This window comes from Syngnathus leptorhynchus, chromosome 17 (assembly GCF_054491065.1).
Source record: "Syngnathus leptorhynchus isolate UIUO chromosome 17, UIUO_Slep, whole genome shotgun sequence".
Classification (NCBI taxonomy): Eukaryota; Metazoa; Chordata; class Actinopteri; order Syngnathiformes; family Syngnathidae; genus Syngnathus; species Syngnathus leptorhynchus.
This window is the reverse complement of record NC_141211.1, coordinates 834,203-853,579: the sequence shown is the minus strand read 5'-3', so window position 1 is coordinate 853,579 and position 19,377 is coordinate 834,203. Positions and strand designations below refer to the sequence as shown.

General features: G+C 42.4%; 2 protein-coding genes across 4 annotated transcripts; one reads left to right on the top strand and one right to left on the bottom strand.

Moving 5' to 3' along the window:
- The first annotated feature begins 1,619 nt into the window (after positions 1-1,619).
- On the top strand, positions 1,620-9,690 carry opcml (opioid binding protein/cell adhesion molecule-like). The gene is made up of 7 exons (XM_085936236.1): positions 1,620-1,899; positions 5,127-5,362; positions 6,285-6,410; positions 8,205-8,342; positions 8,451-8,571; positions 8,657-8,808; positions 9,098-9,690. The coding sequence occupies exons 1-7, from the start codon at positions 1,742-1,744 to the stop codon at positions 9,205-9,207; spliced, it is 1,041 nt and encodes a 346-aa protein (XP_085792362.1). The 5' UTR covers positions 1,620-1,741; the 3' UTR covers positions 9,208-9,690.
- Positions 9,691-11,142: 1,452 nt separating this feature from the next.
- ntm (neurotrimin) lies at positions 11,143-18,878 on the bottom strand. Of its 3 annotated transcripts, none has more exons than XM_085936235.1 (10): positions 18,726-18,878; positions 14,506-14,599; positions 13,735-13,967; positions 13,533-13,658; positions 13,341-13,469; positions 13,153-13,273; positions 12,926-13,077; positions 12,523-12,558; positions 12,210-12,324; positions 11,143-12,118 (listed from the first exon to the last, which is right to left on the bottom strand). In XM_085936235.1, exons 1-9 carry the CDS (start codon positions 18,784-18,786, stop codon positions 12,236-12,238), a joined length of 1,041 nt encoding a protein of 346 aa, XP_085792361.1. In that variant the 5' UTR covers positions 18,787-18,878; the 3' UTR covers positions 11,143-12,118; positions 12,210-12,235. The 3 variants fall into 3 exon arrangements, with proteins under 3 accessions (XP_085792361.1, XP_085792358.1, XP_085792359.1); XM_085936232.1 differs by lacking the exon at positions 18,726-18,878 and adding an exon at positions 17,588-17,790; XM_085936233.1 differs by lacking the exons at positions 12,523-12,558; positions 18,726-18,878 and adding an exon at positions 17,588-17,790.
- Positions 18,879-19,377: the final 499 nt, after the last annotated feature.

The following is a 19,377-nucleotide window of genomic DNA, read 5'->3' as shown; positions in this document are numbered from 1 at the left end:
CGCTCGCATGATATGAATATAGATTAGCCGTGATTGTTTAGACGTATCAAGCGCCAATGTTAACGCGTAGCGGCAGGAAATGATGCCAATGTCACTGCTCGTGTGGACAAAATGAAAGACAATCTTCTGGTATGGTATGGAATGGTATGGTATGTTGCAAAAGACCTTGATGGAAGTGAAACGGAATTGAGCATTTTACAATCAATATCAGCCTATTTGCTTTTCGGGCATGCATAATGGATCTCAAGCAAGCAAGCAAGCCCAGAATTTTCTCCCTGTACCTCTGTTTCTATCCTGGTTTCTCTGATATGTCAGGTGTGCGTACCCAAAACAACGTCCTTCTTAATTGTCTGTGGCCTTTGCTTCAAGTGGAGTTTTGGCCAGGTCAGCAGATGTACCAAAAGTCATTGCTTTGTACTAAATATACCTATGTTGTTGAAAAGGCAGGTGATTATGATGAAATATTGTTTCATCTCTTTTTAATGCGCTGGTTTCCCCCCCAAATGGTTCTTATTGGCTTGTGGTGTTTACTCTTGACTGTAATTAGGAGCACATATCTTGTATTTCGCTGAGGTCAGGTTCATTTAAAAACCATTACGGCACCACACATAATAAAAGAACCTGTAGCGCGTCCAATGGAGATATCGTTCCAATTATGTCTTATCTTTGTCGGATTTCTCCAGCACATCGCAATTGTTTGGAAAAGTAAACAACAAGACAATGTATTTATTAAGCTCCAATACGAGTCCCTTCGAGTTCAAGTGTGAGGTCAACTTGTGATCTCCTGTGTACTTCTCAGCTAGGTCCTAAAATACATCCATAGCAACGGGCTTAGCCACCAAGATGCTAATGTCGGGCAATCTCCAGCAATGACGTCATTCCCAGCATCCCGGGTCGCTCATCACGGTACAAATTGGTTTCTTCACAAGTTGGATATAGTGAGCAGCCATTCCATAATCATCTTTGTGGTTGGCAACCATAGCAACAGCAAAAGTCACAATTTGGAAGGATTTTCGGGAGGCTAAAGAATCTTTCAAGTAGGAGCAACGATCCAAAGATACATCAGCGTACAGGCTTGTGTGGAAAGAAATGATAGGGCTGGTGTAGTCATTCATTGACTACTTGTTTTGATTGGGAAGGAAACTCCCAAGTTCAAATGCCATCCAAATTGTCATTAGCATCACGAATGGATTTTGGGAGTGAGATCCGTGTTTACTGGGAATACACTTCCACAATGGGAAGGAATTGCAAGCTCCCACATAGCCTTTGGGGTGCTCCCTGTTTATTCCAAAATCAAAACCCTATCTTGCCTTTGACGCCATCACGCATTCAGTCCACAAGAGGAAGAGGATGCATCTTTGGAAGAGCATCCATTTGACAATTTCAAGCTGAGGACGCGCTGCTGTCTTTCCTCTCCTCTCTTGTCTTGTTCTGTCTTGTCTTCGTCCGACCTCGGGAATCGGTTTCCTCGAGCAGCTGACGCTCTTTCTCCTTCACACATAGACTCACGGGTGTTTCATAACAAGCCTGTTTACTTGGAGCGAGCGAGAGCGAGAGAGAGAGAGAGAGAGAGAGAGAGAGAGAGAGAGAGAGAGAGAGAGAGAGAGAGAGAAGCTCCGACGCCAATTCTAGCAGGCATCTTATTTGTCGAGTGGAATTTGCGGACCGACCGCAGCGCTAAAGACGCCAAAAAAAAAAAAAAAAAAAAGAAAGGAGTAGGTTTCGAGTTGTGCTGGAAAAGATGGGCATTTGTGGCTCTTTGACGGCGACTGGGAAATGCCTCGTCGTGCTCGGACTTCAATTGTTATTCCTCGTACCTGCAGGAGTTGCGCTCAGAAGCGCCGATTCTCCATTCATGGACAACATTAGCGTGCGACAAGGGGACAGCGCCGTGTTAAAGTGAGTGGCGTGGCGTGGCGTCTCTTTTCTTCCATTGCTTGTCGTGGACAGCCGCTGTCTTTCCGTCTGTCATGTGCAGCCATCCAGGCAGCCAGGCGGGCAGGCGGCCATCCATCCAGCCAGCCAGGCAGCCAGCCACACCGTGCACGCGTTAGCTATGACGCCACTTCCATGCAGATATAAACGATATTCATAACGTACACGAATGCGACATAGGTGTTTTACGCTCTGCATGCATCACTGGCAAGGAAGTTCACGGACAAAGGACACAAGTCAGCCTCCCTTGTTCATTGCCCTTGAATGTTATTGATCGCTTGGTTATTGTCTTGCTTGGTGAGGATGCAAGGAGCTGAGAAAGCCTAAGCAGCATCAGCACCAACAGCAGCAGCAGCAGCAGCAGCACGGGTGGTCGGTCTTGAGATCGATTTGTGCGTGTGATATCAAGGTAGGCAGGCAGGCCAATCCTTTCATTGAAAAGGGGCCGTTTGATTAGGCAAGGCGTTAGGGACTTTGGAAAAAAGATCCACTTTGAAGGTGTTGTCATGCTTTTCCATTGGATATTATTAGTGCTATCTTTTGTTCAAATCACAGCAATTTCTTTTGGCTTGGTGTATTTGTTTGAAATTGGCCAGATGGACTTTTGCTCTCAGTATAAGGAATCAATAAACCCGTTAAGGCGTTGTTTTCGTGTGGTGTTCTGTTGTGTTGGGGGGAAAAAAGAAGAATGACCGACGCTAAATGCAGTGGATATGAAAGGTCAACACGCCCCTGCCTGCCTGCCTGCTTAAATATGCTTGTTTGTGGTCTACATAACCTTGTTTGAGGGGATCATTGAGGGGAGGGGAATTAAAAACGATATTGAGTTTGCCTGAACGTTTTGTGCTAACACTGTTGACTAGCTGTTTCTCTTCTACCTTGACTAAGGCTACTGTATGTCAACACTGCAGTGTCCCCTAAAGTTAGTGCAACTTTGACATGGCGACCTCTTGGAGCATAAAAGTTGTCTTATGAACTCAAAGGCATTATTGCATTGAAATCCAGGTAAAATGACATTCTGACAGCTTGTCCATATTTGGAAGTGGGAGGGAGTGAGGATTTCCCCCACTCCATTGCTGATAGCACTCTGCCGTGCCATGCCGTGCCATGCCGTGGCATGCCATGCCATGCCATGCCATGCCATGCCATGCAGCCTCTCTCTTTCTCTCCTACTTCCTGACAACAACGTAAGATTTTTTGGAACGTTTGGAGCAAGCACCCACATTGACATGGTGTTCCATCCTTGCGCCCTCCCAGCACAGCACAGCACAGGCTATACATAATGAATGGCTTTGTCAGCAGCATGGTGCATGTTGCCAAGTGCAATGTGAAAAGGCCTTCATGAAATCAAGGTTCCAAATCCCATGCAGTGTGGTCACAACACCCTGAGGCTTCTCTTAGAAAGCAAGCAACAAGAAAAAATGCCACCCAAAGTCAAGCTGAGCTTTATTTGTGGCCTGGTTTTTGCATTCCACAACCCTCCGCCAAAAACAGAAATCCGCAAAGTCGATATATGCATTATTTGGACATTTTGATACCAGTGTATTAACACGCGGTATTTCTCGCTGGCCGCTAGAGGGCGCGTACAATTTGATATGTTGAAGTGATTTGTGTTTTCGTCAGTTTTCAGTGCAGATATTTGAAAACAGGCTAGCTATTTGGAAACAGATTAAAAAACATCATAATTATTGAGATCCAATGATGTGAAAAAATGAATTGTGACCTTTTCAGCCAGCCCTACCTAAACACAAAATGAATTCATACTGTGACAAGTATTTGTATTTAAACATTCTCCGGGTTTGGTTCGCCCTTAATTGAAAAGAGTCCTTTTCATTATTTTAACGGATGGCTAATTTACGGATGAATGTGGACAAAGTGATGTTTTTTCATTACAAATTAGCAGCAGATGTGTGTGAAATTTTAAAGAAGCATCTGCTGAAACACTGGAAGCAGTCCAAGAAGCTGACGAGAAAACATCCAATGTTGTTGCGCTCGCTGCTAACACCTTCCCAATGTGCAAAATGATGAACAGCCTACTTGTTTTCAATGATGTATTCATACCATATTGTAAGGTGTATTTCATTCCCGTGTGGAGGTTTCTTCATGTCCCTGTCCATCCATTTCATTGGATGACTTTTCCACAATGCTTGAACAAATCATGACTTTGGATTCCTGGTAGCCTGCAGCCAGGATTTTCTGCACGTTATCAGATTCTGCCCATTCAGATTGATAAAAAGTCATTGTGTGGCGTGATTGACAGCTATATCATATGAATCTGGCTATCGCTGCCCCAGACAAATTGTCAATTTGGATTCCTGAGTGCCTTCTGTTTCAGACATCTTGTTAGTCTGTCACACATGGTGCAGGCAGGCAGGCAGGCAGGCAGGGGTTGGGTGTGAAATGATTTCCAGACTTTGCTAAAAAGATCCAATTATTACAAGTCTTGCATTATTCTCATGCATGTGTGTCCCACAGTGCAAAGGTCGTGGGTTCAAATTCGGTGCATGGATTTTGTGTTTGCTTTTTATTAGATTTTTTTTTCTTCATCTCCCTCCGCTTACGTGCCCACACATACGTACAAGTAGTTCCTCGCAAATCGAGCAAGCTGGACACTGGACTCTTTTGTTCTCAACGGAGAGCTCAGTTTCATCCTTTGGGCCACTCCGGGAGCCGACGGCACATCGCGGTCATACGCCGAAGCCTTGCGGCGCTTCCCTGACGCTGGGGACACGACTGACCACTGGGGAATTTTTTTTTTGGGGGGTCTTTTTAAGCTTCATCCTTTTGCACTTACGACACTGTCAATGTAGTTTTGATTTCTTTTCACAAGTCATCCTATCGGTTCAATGTGGTACAATAAATGCTATGGAGCACTTCATTCAGCCACTGATGACACGATCTTGCTGGAGGACACTTTGACATGGTTGCAATGGCTGACCCCTGGGTTAGGTAGGAGCTGAGTGAGCACTCTACCATTGAGCCACGCCGCCCCGTTCCATTGAAGGCCGCGAGATGATTTGTATCGCTGCTTTGGCCGTGAGTCTGGAAGAGTGTGTGTGGGATTTGTTGTCTTTTTTCAATCATCATTGAGGCCTTTTTGGAAATGGCTCTAGATGAATAAAAGATGGAGACTTGATGGACTCTTGGTCTGCACTTGACTTTTGCTAATGACTTGATTTGTTTTTTTCCAGATGCAGTCTGGACAGTAAAGTGTCAAAGGTGGCGTGGCTGAATCGCACCACCATTCTTTTTGCCGGAAAAGATCGATGGTCTCTGGACCCTCGCGTCACTCTGTTGGAAAATACAGCCGTGACGGAATACAGCATCCAGATCCAAAATGTTGACATACATGACGAGGGACCCTACGTCTGCTCCTTCCTCTCCAATAAGAAACCAAAATCCATAAAAGTGCATCTCATTGTTCAAGGTAAAAGAGTTTTTCTTTCAAATGGAATGTGACTAAACTTACCCACTTTCTTTCAAGCACTTTGAAAAGCTCTTTTTCATTCATCCTGGCAAAATCTGTCTGTCACCTTCTCCCTTTCTTTTTTTGTTGTTTTTTGTGCCCCTGAGAGATTTCTTTTTGGCCTCTCCATCTTCAGCTCCCTGTCACTAGACTGGAATGGAAATGGAAACACTCCCACTCCTAGTGTCTGCTTGCTTGGGGGGGGGGGGGCTAATCAGTGACCTGCCTGCATTATTGATAATATCATTTATACGTGACCAAACAGCTGTTTGAAATGGCTTTGCGTGTTTCTTCTAGACTGCTTGGATTTTCCTCGTGTCCGCCCCAAAGACATCTTTTGTATTTGTGGTGTGTTAGGTTAGCCAATAAATGGGTGCATTTTTTCACTCTTGGCTTTCTTGAGGTTCTCAAAAATGTTGTGAAAATGTTAATAGGTGAGATATGATTGCTGTTTAAAAATAGCTCTTTGAGAATTGAATAGCAAAGGTCATATGCTTAATAATGTGTATCTGGCAGATATCGGAATTGGTGACGACTCAAAAACCATGCGAGTCAGGCCCTACTTGTCGCAAACCGAAAACGTTAGGGCGTTTTTTTTTTTTTTTTTGGTCATGCGCAATTTAATTTGCGTATAATAAATGATGCATTCAGTCAATATAGAGTAATGTCAGCTCAAGCAGCTCAATCACATGAAATCGTCCAATTTAAATATAGTAACAATTAGTTGTCAAGATGACATTTGTGCATGCTTGTCAAAAGAGCATTTTGCTAATGAAGCAAGTCAGTCGTGTGTAATACGACGAGCCGCTGAATTTGTCATCAAATGGCGGCTAATTGACTCCCAAACCGGCCGTCAATCACAAAGTCTAATTGTTCTTGTCAGTACCTGCCAGGATCACCAATATATCAAAGGACGTCACAGTCAACGAGGGCAGCAACGTCAACCTGGTGTGCTTGGCCACGGGTCGACCAGAGGCCGGCATCAAATGGAGGCATCACTCCCCAAGAGGTAAGATTGCCTTTGTCTTCCAATATATGCAGATAAGAAGAAAGAAATGAAGAATGACAATAAATCTTACTTCTAACGTTGCGGACGAGACCTTGCGTAGCCCGACGTCCGTTCCCCAAAGCTTTCCAAAATGCAGCCTCGGTGCGTTCAGGTCTAATCAATCTTCATTTGGCTGGCAAACTCGGCCGCTCTATTTTGTTTAGACCTTCCAACCCTGAAGTTGAGCTAAAAAAGGATTTGTGCTCTTCTAAATTTGTCTGTCAGCTGCGAATTGAGCTGATGATGTGCTTCCAACATCAATTCTTTCTTTATCCGTGTTGTCATTATCCACACTGGCCAGCTTTGTATCATTTCTGTATGCTACTTTGAGTTTAAGGATGCCATTCTAAATTGAATGAAGACGTGAATGTGACGACGGAAGGAAGCGGTGGTCACTCTGGCCGATGTCAGCCAATCTATTTATTCAATGAGATCACAAAGGAATTGTGCATATGTCACTTCATTTTGCTGCTACACATGCTCATCAGTGCTCGTGTTCTCATCCGCATCTACGTTTTCATTCGACCCAAATGATGTATTCAATGCAAAAAAAATAGATAGTTCACAGTAAGTCAGTACGATTTTTTTTCCCCTTGATAAAAACGGAGTATATTGTGCTACTGTTATCATTTTACATGATTTGATTTGTTCTGCTGTGCTGAGAAAGCAATTTTTACTATCACAATATATCAAAAAAGCACTGCCCCCATTCTGTCAAAATGTTATACAATGGGCCAGGAAGAGGGGGGGGGTCTTCTTTGTTGCCAGTGAACAGGCTCTTTGAGAAGAAAGCAATTTCGGAGCCTGAGATCTACACAGAGACATTTTTAACTCTGTGATTAGGACAATGTTTGTAAATGGGAATGCGTTTTCAAATTCAGAGGCGCACACTACAATAAGAAGTATTCCCATGAAGTCAATATTCACATTTGATCCATAAAGTCGGAATGACGTGTGCAATCATTTGTTCCGTTGTCCCTAAAGCTACACTTAATGGCCGCTGCCGGCCAACTGGATCCGACATGAAATCATTCCAAAGGCGCCAGTTGAGTTGATTTGACAAGGTGTATTATGAAGGCATCCCAAGCACCCGTCCAAGCTTGAAAACAATTTGTATTCCCACTTCACATCACGTTAGTCACATGTGTAAGCGGCATCTTCACGCAGGCAAAATGAAAATGCCACAAGGGTGCCGCAGATGCTACGCCTCGACGCGTCGCTAGTGGCTCGTTATTAATTATCATCAAGTGGAATTATCAGGCTGAAGCCACACACCTAAGCCACTTATTTATGACTTGATGAATTTCTGGAAGGATTTGCATCCCGTTGTTATGTCCAAGTGAGGATGTGGTCATCGAACAAAACAGATGTGATGATTGGAAAATCTCACCAATTGTTCTTGGCTTCATTTGGATGGGCTTTCTTCGACAATGGCTGGCCTTTGCAGGCACCTATTCTATTCGGCGTGTAAGATACCATGGTAACAGGGGAAATATCTTACAGTAACCTAGCAACAACATTACACCTAGCTTAAGAAAAACAAACTTGATGTTTCTTTTCCTACTTATATGATTGGAGTATGATTGGGAGCGCTGTCTCATCAGCAGGTTCTGTGGACGTCCGCCTGATAACTGTCCTGATCATATTCTATTGAAGAAGCATTTTCCATGGCCTGAATCTGTGTGGATCTTTAACTATATCTCTTTTTTGATGGTCAAGGTCAGTAGATGTCTTTTTTTTCTCTCCCTTTTCCAGGCACTCACACATTTGTAACAGAAGGAGAGTATCTGGAGCTGGCCGCCATCACCAAAGATCGATCCGGATCATACGAGTGCATCGCTTCAAACGACATTTCCGCCCCTGATGTTAGGACGGTACAGGTTGCAGTCAACTGTAAGCAGCAGCAGCAGATTATTCCGCATATTGACACAATTGATTCTATGCAAATTAGCATCATTCACGTCACGATGCAGTTGATGGATTTTTGCATGTGTCATCTAGATCCCCCCTTAATTTCTAAGGCAAGGGCTACGGGCACAGCAGTTGGACAAAAAGGAGTTCTTCAGTGTGAAGCCTCTGCTGTCCCTCGAGCAGATTTTGAGTGGTACAAAGAAGATCGCAGGCGAGTGGAGCTGCATTGGCAATTTGGCCACGGCTCACTTTGGCGTTGCTTTTTTAGGAAAATGTTGCTCCCGTCTTTCTTTCAGGATTTTCAATGGAATAAATGGAATCAAAATCGAGAATCAAGGCAAACAATCCATGCTCATCTTCTTCAATGTTTCCGAAGAAGACTATGGGAACTATACCTGTGTTGCCATGAACACCATGGGGAACACTAATGCCAGCATTATCCTTTATGGTGAGTTGATTTCATTCATTCCTATTTGCTATTTCTTTGAATGGCATGCGTATGAGTGTCGCTCTCCTGCACGTTGGAGATGTTTGCCTCCTCCAATGATTCAATTCATCAGGATGGTTAAGTCTTGGAAGAAATTGAAAGGGGCCCTGACATGTAATTCTCTATTTTTCTAGAATTGTATCAAGATATTGTTAGAAATGATGTAGGATATTATAAATATGCCCCTTCCAGCCTGACTGTCCCCAAGGTTTAAGGTGACTTTTTACACAAGTTACACCTCGCCCATCAGGACCTGGCGCTGGCGCAATGCATGATGTCAACAGGGCAGCTACTTTGCCCCAACTCTCCTTATGCAACTTGCTGCTGATGACCTTCCTCTACCTGCTGCTGAAGTTCTGACGTTCCACTGGAACAAATTACAAGTCGAAAAAAACAGACTGTTGTCATGTCAATTGAACAACAACAAAAAAAATCAAGAGGCACCAGTGGTTTATTATTTCTTTTGAGTTTTTCTCAATCCAATTTCTTTAGTCGCCATCGGAGTCAACCGCTTCAATGTGCGCCTTCAACTGAACGAAAGGGGGAAAAAAATCGCAATTGTGCATACTAATTTAATGCTGTTAAGGTCCTGAGTTTGTGTATCCCCCAAACTTTTGTATGTGGAAAAAAAAAAAATTAAAATATTAAATGTAACTGTTGATGGTTGACTGTTTCTTGCCCAATATTGGAGTGCACATTCTGATTATTATTATTATTATTATTGTGTAATGTCTACGTGTACAACACAATTGAACTTTTTTTAAGTAAACGATAAAAGGGAAATTGATTGTTGAGTTTAATCTGACTGTATTTTTACAGTTAAGTATATGCAAAGTAGAATATGACACTTCATGATAAGCAGTAAAAAAAAAAAAAATAAACAGTACACAATGAATTCTCAGGCAAGTCCTACTACATAATGCATCTAAATTGTATTGACATTAATGTGTAGAAAAATGTATAGACTTGTACAGAAGAGAAACATGTTATAATTTGGTTTGTTTGTTTATGTATAGGATATAAAACAGAAAGACTGCCCTTTGTGTCACAGCAGTTTCATTGCATATTCATACAAAAGCACTGATGAGCTTTTTTTTTTTATTAATTTTTTTTTTTTTCCCTCTCTGCTGGCTGGGGTGTGAATTGAACACGTACTGCAAATGCGCTCAGTTTGTATGATTGTGCTCAGTGTGTGTATTTTCTACATGAGGTCCTTCTTTTACTTGTCAGTCACAACTCACTTATGCAATCCGCAAAAGAAGCTCGAAAGAAATTTCAATGAAAGTTTGAATTGAATCCATTTTATCCATGTGAATTACAGTATGTTTTTTTTGTAGACCCACCAAGAAAACAACCAGTATGGGAATTTTTGAACAAGCAGTGTTTCCCGTATTCTGTATGGTATTGAAAAATTGCAGTCAATAAAATGCCTTGTGTGTACAAATAGTAATCTTGAATGAGTATTGTTAGTACATACGTAAATAGTGGAAGAAATACATTTCACCTCTATTCTTTGAGAGAAGGGACAAATAGTGTTGTTTGTTCACCTGTCATTATCCTGGCAAGGTTATTGAGAAGAGATTGCAAAACAAAACAAGGGATACTGTATATGCACTTTCAGATTTGATTTGCTGGCTTTAAGATAGAAACAAGATTTCAGTCATCTTCAACGAATGTAGGTGGATTTGGAAACTTGAATGGATGAGTGTCTTAGGACTTCAATCTGGATGTAGATCTTTATTTGGGTGCATTTTAATACAGCACCTTTTTTGCCTTGGGTAAGAATTTGATTTGATTTGATGAGATTGTACAGCACAAGTGATTTATGAAGTCATGTTATATGATGTTGTCCAGTTAACTCATGTGCACTTTAAATTGAGTAACGTGTCGATTACAAAACAACAGCAAAGAGACTGATGTGTGTGTGTGGGAATGCTTTCCTTGTGACAACCATGATGATGATGATGATGATATATGCTCGTCGTGTCGGTGAATCTCCAGACTGCGACTGGACATGAAGATCCAAAAGCCTACAAAGTGAGCGATGGGTCTGACCCCTTTTATCTCAGATAGTGTTGATGAGAAGTATGATGTCAATTTTTTTGCCATTAAATGACGACTAGCTTTGGCATTAACTCAAGTTGTATTATGTATGGTCATATGATCGACCATCATCATCAATCACGTCGTTTCGTTCGTTTTTCAGTCGACTGTACTGTTTACGTTAGCATATAGCCAATTGTCGGCCATTCTGTGCACCTTTTTTTTTCTTTAAAAATGAAAAAGTAAGCAGTGTGACACTTTATTGTTTATTTTATGTTGATTTTACATTGTTGTTCAATAAATAATAAGTTAAACAAAGTATTGGTGGATGCAACTGGATTGAATGTTTTTGAGAAAGCAATGCAAAAATGACTTTCCCTAGGAATGGAAAGGTAACTAGTACGTAACTGTAACCAATTACATTTTGGAAGTGATTGGGCCAACACTGGTTAGGACAGAGTGTGTTTGTATGTTCTGACTTCCAAAGTAAATATTGAAAAAAGGAATCATAAGAAATAAAGCCGCCGTCGCCGTGGAAACAAAGGCCAGTTTCAAGGCCGGATGCGCCGGAAGTGACGTGATTCGGCCTCAAACGCGAGCGGCCTTGGAAGGAGAAGAAAATACATTTTCATTTCAAATGTAGCTATAGAAATAACCAAGACGATATATTTAGTCATGGAATGTTGAATGAAAAAGAGCCTTTTATAACTGAGTTCAATTAAAAATGTACATATTAGCAAACATATCCATTCGTATGTAAGGGGTGATGATTGTTGTCTAGTGTTCCAACAGTTGAAAGCCAAAAATACCAGCAGTCTCTTTCTATCTTGAATGACATCTTTATCGATGAGCTGAATGAGATGAAATGAGCTTTCCACCATTTTCATCCGCAAACATCCTTGTTAGTAAAAACAAAAGGAACAACAAAGACTTGGCAAAACCAAAAATATTTGCCGATATAAATACAACTTTGTATTTCCAACTGAAATGTTGAACCCCACTTTCAAAAATAAATAAATACAATGAAATTATTTTACAAAAAAAAGAAAGCATTTTCAACTCCTGGCTAAGCTAAATCCATTTCACTTTTCTTCTCCAGCTGACCTTGAGGTATTTAGGATTCATTTTCAACAAAAAAATGATTCAATGTATCTAATTCACAGTCATTTGGAGTATCATCAAATATTCTTCTGAAAGTTAGGAGAAAATCCAATTCAATTGTGCCAACCTAAAATGAAACAAAATGGAACATTGATATCACGTGTATTAACTGTGCAACTTTGCAAATTCAAAGGAAAATATGTATCCAATAAACGTACGTAGGTATCTTTGTGAAATCCATTCTTCAAAGTTTGAGCAGAAAGAGCAGAAACACCATGGAGAGGAGATAGGTGTCTAGGTGCACGCCCAATGCCGATCCGCTGCCATCCTGAACTGAACACAGAACATGGTGCTTTGAACATCATTCAAATGATACTTAAAGCATGCAAAAATGAAAAGAAAGATAAAAGGCATTCAGACCAAGAAGGGCTGACACTGATCATTTGCACAAATAGGACGTGGAAGTGAGATGAGTGAAAATGGCAGGATGCTGTAAGGACAATGCCACATCCGTGTCCATCCAATACTAACCTTGCAATAGTGTTGAGCTAGTGGGTTCAATTGCCACTACAAAGAGGGAAGAAATCAAACACAGTAACACGTGGGAAACAAAGACATCAAATTTGAGTTGCTAAGATACGAGGACTACATCAGTCAATGTGATGGTCCTTTCTTCAATTGATGCTGCATCTGGTCAATTGCACATTTCTTCAAATAAATGATTCATATGATATTATTAATGGGGGTTTTTTCCTGAGATGATTTTGCTCCAGTCTCAATGGGATCCATAATTTGTGTAATATTACAACAACAAAAAAACAGTCAGGAGCTCATTTGAAGGGGACTCAAGGAAAAATAACATTTTAGGAAGAAAAGGAAAGAGATTTTAAAACGTTATCTGTTGGGTCAAGCGATTGGAAATTCATAGACTTACCATACATCATAAAATTAGTATTTGAACTGCCAAGTTTGTTGACGGCAACACAGGTGTAATTGCCATAGTCACCGTCGGAAACATTCCAAAATGTCAGTTTGGAGAGCGAGCCAGTGTTTACTATCTCCATGCCATCCAAGCCGTTGAGGAATCTGACGGTTCAAAAAAACAAACTTCCAATTGGCTTTTGAAGCAACATCCTGCTGCCGTTGGTGGCCTTCCAATACCTTCTGTCATTTTTAAACCATTCAAAGTCAGCTTCAGGCACGGCATCAGCCTCACACTCCAGCACGCCTCTTTGTCCCAGTCCAACGCCAATATCTCTTCCCTCAGACACAGTGGGAGCATCTGAAACCAAAGGCACTCATGGTCTGCTGCTGAGAGCAAAAGCATGGATTTTCTTTTCCCCACTCACAGTTGACGGTGATGTCTAGCGTTTGGGTATCCGCGCCGATGTCGTTGACAGCTCTGCATTGGTACGTTCCCGCTCTGCGTCTGCCGATGGACGCAATTTCCAGGTACTCGCTGTTTGTTTCCCGCTCGGCTACACGCGGCGACATTGTTCAGCTGTATTGCTTTGCACTCAAATGAACATTTGCACGTATACCTGAAGGTGAGATGAGTTTCCAGCTAACGGAAGGTTCCGGTTTCCCATCGGCTCGGCACAGCACGCTGACGTCGGAGCCTTCGTTCACCACCATGTCTCTTGATAGATTGAGGATTTTCGGTGGCACTGTGGAAGTTCAAAGAGGAGCTGAGCTGTAGTCAAATTCTTGGCGCATGTGCTCATTGTGACTTTCTTTTGTTACCTTGAACAAGGACGTGCACAACGTTGGTTGTAGGTTGCCTGCTGGTCTGGACGGCACAGACGTACTGGCCCTCATCTGTCACGTCCACATTTTCAATCTTGATGGTAAACTCCTCTTGATTAAGTGTCACCAGGCTCACCCTGGGATCCACGGACCATTTTTCATCTCCGGCATATAGTATACTGGAGCCGTTTAGCCATGCCGTGTGTGTGACAATTTCCCCCTGTGCACACCTACGCAAGGTGGAAAAATAGCAGCCGCATCCACCACAAATATATATCACTTGATATACATAGTATGATTCCATTGTTGATGTGGTGAATCACATTTAACAAATGGTTAAATGTCCACGCAGGATGATTTAACGGTCAGATGACGAGACAGAAATGCCAGACAAACTGACACGGTAGCCTTTACATTTCATAAAACGACGTTCGAGTTTCCCGACCGACGGTATTTGAATGCGGCATAAATCCCTCCTCCTCCTCCTCCTCCGTGTCTCTCTCGTAAGCCTCCGAAAGCACAGAGGAGGGAAAAGGTCACCGATCTCTTCTACAAAGTAGAATTGCTGATCTATTGGCAGTGCAATAACAACTTTTTTTTTTTTTTTTTTTCAATCCGTAAAAGCAAGCTCCAGCCCCCTGCACTGGTATCTTCATTTATTCTCGCATATCTCTGTCTGCTGTAGTTACAAAAGCACTTTTGGAAAAAAGCTTCATAAAAGAATATGTCGGATTGATTTCTTTGCGATTTGGAAGTGCGCTGACTTACCTGAGAGTTAGTGTTTCTCCTTGTCTGACGGTAATATTGTCCATAAAACGTTTGTCATATTGAGAATAGCCTTGACTGCGGACGGCGGGCAAGCCTGCGGGCACAAGAAGCAAAGCCCTCAGACAGAGAAGGGCCGTGCACTTGCAAAAAATCACCCACATTAGATCCCATGTGAACAAAGAGTCCATGTTGACCCACTGAACAAGAGATTATTACAGCCCGCCTCCTGTTCATTGGTCTTAATCCAAATCTTGTCATTTAGTTGTGGCTCACAGATCCAGCTGGACTTTGTTTTTTAAGAATAGCAACAGATTGCAGCCACGTATAGCCATCAATGATTATTATTTCAACCTGTCTCACTAAGCACACTTAATAGTGAAGAAATGAATTCCAACGTGATTTGTAAACGTCATTCCAACTGCTGTGTTGAAAATTGGATCCACCCAGGACGTTGTTCCAATTTGACATTGTTATTCAACCACTATTTAGGATGAGGTTTGCTACAATTCTACTCAGAAGGCTGACTTGAAAAGCGCTAAGCCCTTTTGTATGTGCCCTATAAGTATCAAACGCTCATGCAGAGAGATTTATAGCGATAGTTTTTCAACACTGCTTGTTCTAATTTGGGTCCCAGCTGACTTACTTACATATTCAAAGAAAATTGAACAGTTGGCAATCTGTCTTTTCTTTGTATATACTGTCCAAAAAGACAAAAATGGTGCATCTGAGCACAAGCCATGACATTTGATATGCCGTTGGCACCAGAGGCAAATTCAATTTCAGCACAGGCAATAGAATGGACTCTCTCTCTGGTTGACAGATTGACACGTCCCCGGCCCATAGATCTGTTGGATGGGAGGAACTTCTTTCGTTTAGGGAATCCGCACACTCATTGGCTCAGTCGTATCAAATGGCTTCTTACTGAAAGGCCAGATTGTTATGTCTCTGTGGATTGTTTTGATGGAAAATGGCCGCCATGTTTCAATCCAATACATTGTTAGCATATTCAGTTGAAGGGTTTCTATCTCATGAAATCATCAATGGAAAAAAAAAAAGAGAAAATGGCCAACATGGCGCGTTTCAATCAAATACATTGTTGCAAGATTTCCTTGAAGTGTTTTAATCCAATGAAATCATCAATGAAAAAAAAGGAGAAAATGGCCACCATGGCGCATGTTTCAATCAAATACATTGTTCCACTATTTAGTTGAAGTGTTTTGATCCAATGAAATCATTCATGAATAAAAGAGAAAATGTTCCAATCAAATACATTATTTGGTGTTTTTCTCAAATGAAATCCTAAAAACGGAGGATCCCATGAAGCTTTCAATTTGTTTCCCGAGGCGTCAAACAATGAAGTTTAGTCCCACTGCCCACAGCGGACAAATATTGGGAGAAAAAGAGGAACAATCCTTTCCTGCCTCAAACAGCAAACGGGTCAATAAGCCGTCATTATAGAGCTTCACACTTCGGTGGCTGCAAATCGACTGCCAGCGGGAAGATGGAGTAAGGCAATGATGCCAAAGCTGATGATGAGACATCATCACTCATCTTGTCTGCCGGCCGGCCGGCCGGAATAAAAGAAAGAAAATAAAAACAACTTGGTAGAGTGACACGATTTATTACCTCAATATGGTGCCACCATATTTACTTTGGTCACCCAGGGGAAGTTGGGGCATTGTGCTCTTCATATTTAGCTCCTTACTTTCTTTTTTCAGCGGAGAGCCAGCCACAATAAAAACAAAGTTTTAGCAGGGGGCATTTGAAACTTTTTCTGCTATTTTGCATCAGCCAGGCTGGGGTGAGTTCTAGTCAAACTGTGCGCCTTAATTGTTCAACTGAGTGAGGGCAAAAAGCAATAACATCTCAATGACTACCCACTGACACTTTACGGCACTTAGCGGAGGGAATGAATTGAACATCAATCAGCATAAACCGTGTGAAGGTGGGAAAGTCAGACAGACAGACAGAGACAGACAGACAGACAGACAGACAGACAGACCGAGTCTGACGCCAGTCCATGATCTAGCTTTTTCTTTCCCTGCACTGCTGCATTTATTGTATCGAGCCAATCTTGCCATTAAATCCATTCTTTGCGGTTTTGCTCTAACGATCACCGACGAGCTGAAGGACCAGCGCTGGGATCATGAAAGCAGAGACAACTGGAAAGATGGAGCAGGACAGGAAATGTGCTGTGCTGCTGGAGCCATAGGAGGGAGGGGGGGAGAGAGAGAGAGAGAGAGAGAGAGAGAGAGAGAGAGAGAGAGAGAGAGAGAGAGAGAGAGAGAGAGAGAGAGAGAGAGAGAGACTGTGCCTCATGCACCACCAAGCAAAATACTTCCCCATTTCCACTCACATATTCTTTGATTGCCAGAGGCCAGCGTAGTTCTAAAGAACATTGAGTGGATTTTATAATTGCCTAACTGTGCTCACTTTTCCTACATCAGGGTCACGCTCGGCTAATAATAGACGCGTTCAGCAATCAACACCACCATCACTTTACAGTCATTCCAATGGAAATGCTAATCATTCTTATGTTGCATAACATCTTTTCTTTCCTGCACCTGTAACATTCTGACACAAGTCCCAATGGAGCCGTTTGTATTTGCAACACATCAATGTATTTTGCTTTTTTTTTTTTTTGCAGCCAGATGACGTAGATTAAGTAGTAGTCTAATGCCACCTAGTGGAGAAAAGATATATTTTAAATGGTAACGGTATTTTCATTTCATCCCCACATGATTTTGACAATTAGCAACATGTCCAATTTTCTCCCTCTCAAACAATCTTTTCTTGTGATGAACAAGTCTAAGGAGTATCCCAATCTAAAGTGAACTCTGCTCTTAATGAATAATGAAGTCATTTCCTTCTGGCCTAATAAATGTACAGTTACCTGGGCGATAATCATTTCACTCAAATTCACCTTCGAGCCACACTGCGGATGTTTTAATCCTCCGGTGCATCGCCGCGACTATCGACGTGATGTCAAAAGGGCAAAAAAAGGATGAAATGAAAAAGAATGGACTTTCCCTCCCAGACCAAGGTCTAATAAATGAAAAAGAGGATGCTGGGCAGGGCTCACCTTTCTTGGCTTCGTTGTGGCCCCGTATGATTTTCACTAATGAATGGAACGTGAAATGAATGGGTGCTTTCATTCTCAGACGGACGGGAGGCTTCTGCCTCAGGTCCATCGTGGTGGGGAGGCCGGCCATCTGCTGCCCATGGATCATGCTCGGAATTGATTATTTAAGGGTGAATGGAGGGATTTTATTTGCCTTTCACCAACCACAACATTTGAGTCAGCGTAGTCGTTAGGCAAACGTAGACACTGTCGCCACAAGGCCATAGGTGGAATATCCATGGAAACCAGCTCTCAGTAAATGATACGTAAGTTCACAAATGTTGTGCAGCCACTTGTTATTATTTCAGTGACATTTTCACATGCAAATAAAGCGCAAGACTTGGGCAAAAAAAAATATCGACAGCTCAAGGACCGGACCGCCTGGCTTTTAAGGTGAGGCGGGTAAATACGAGAAAATAAAACAACACCAGCGGGCGGCCATAAAAACAATGCTTTGTGGTGCTGAAGGAAAGCAGACCGACACCATGAGGGAAATGTGTCTGCTGATGATCCACAGACTGGTACCGGTCCGTCTGTGGCCCTGCCTGGGCCTCTAGAGCATGTTCTGCTCTTCCGTGAGGACTTCCTTGAGGCATTTGTGCTGATGAAAATGCCGACAGAAAAGTGGATCATGGCTTCATTAGGAAGGAGTAAGGGTTACTGATTAAGGCGGATTAGAAAGCCTTTCTCATCCCCAAGACGCTCATTTGCCTCAACTGACAATTGACTGCATGTCTAAGAATGAGAAGGTCCAGAATTCTCCTTCTCCGGATTCAAATAGTCCCATTGCTACGGCTTAACTTGATACGACTTGACCATGAAGTCAGTGTGGATTAGGAAGTACGACTTAAGTTGTCAGCGAGAACCTCCTTGGCAAGACAAGAGCTTTATCGTGAGTCCAAATAATCACCAAGCAACCGCTGACATTCTACCAGTCTGCTAATATTCCCAAATAGGCGTCAATTAATTCCACAAAAGAGAAGTGTATATAAGTGAGCGAGAAGGTGCCATCGGTCGGCTGGCCGGCTACTGCGACATCCAATCAAAGCGTTAGTGAGCGAGCGACAAGTGTGAGAAAAAAGAAAAAACTGTTACCGACCTTGCCCTATCAACAGGACGGCCATCCCAACCAGCATAGCCCAATATATTGGCTGTGTCATCTTTATGAATGTGTTTGTCTTCTGTGTGTGTGTTTTTTTTTCCCACGTAGGCGTCGCGTCCTCCTGTTTGGGTCGGCAATCCACCGCGGCGGCCGCGGCGACGACGCTCCAAAGTCTCCTTCAACTGTACTGCAATTGGATTTGGTGTTCAAACGCTAAACTGCTTCCGGAGTTTCTTTCCAAAGTAAAACCAAGAATGTTGAATGAGGCAATTGCGGCTTCCACCTCGTCCGCATTTCCTGAATGTGTGTTGGCAGCTTGATGCAGCAGTATGACCTGAACACGCACTGCAGTGTGATTCGCACGTTTCCCCGAAGACATATTTATATTTTTTCAATCATGTTTTTCCATTTCAAATAGTGTCAAGATGGCTCACATTTGTCACATGATATCAAGCAGCGGACTACTTCCCCTTGAGTTAAGTTCGAACACAACCACGAAGGGATATGTGAACAGGGATTTGCAAACATACCTTTCCAATAGATATGATGACGTATTATTTTAGTTTTTTAGGAATACATTTTTCCCTTAATCAAGTTGAATCCGTGGCTATGGGGCAGGCCAAGAGCAGTGCTCTAGCGCCCTCTATTG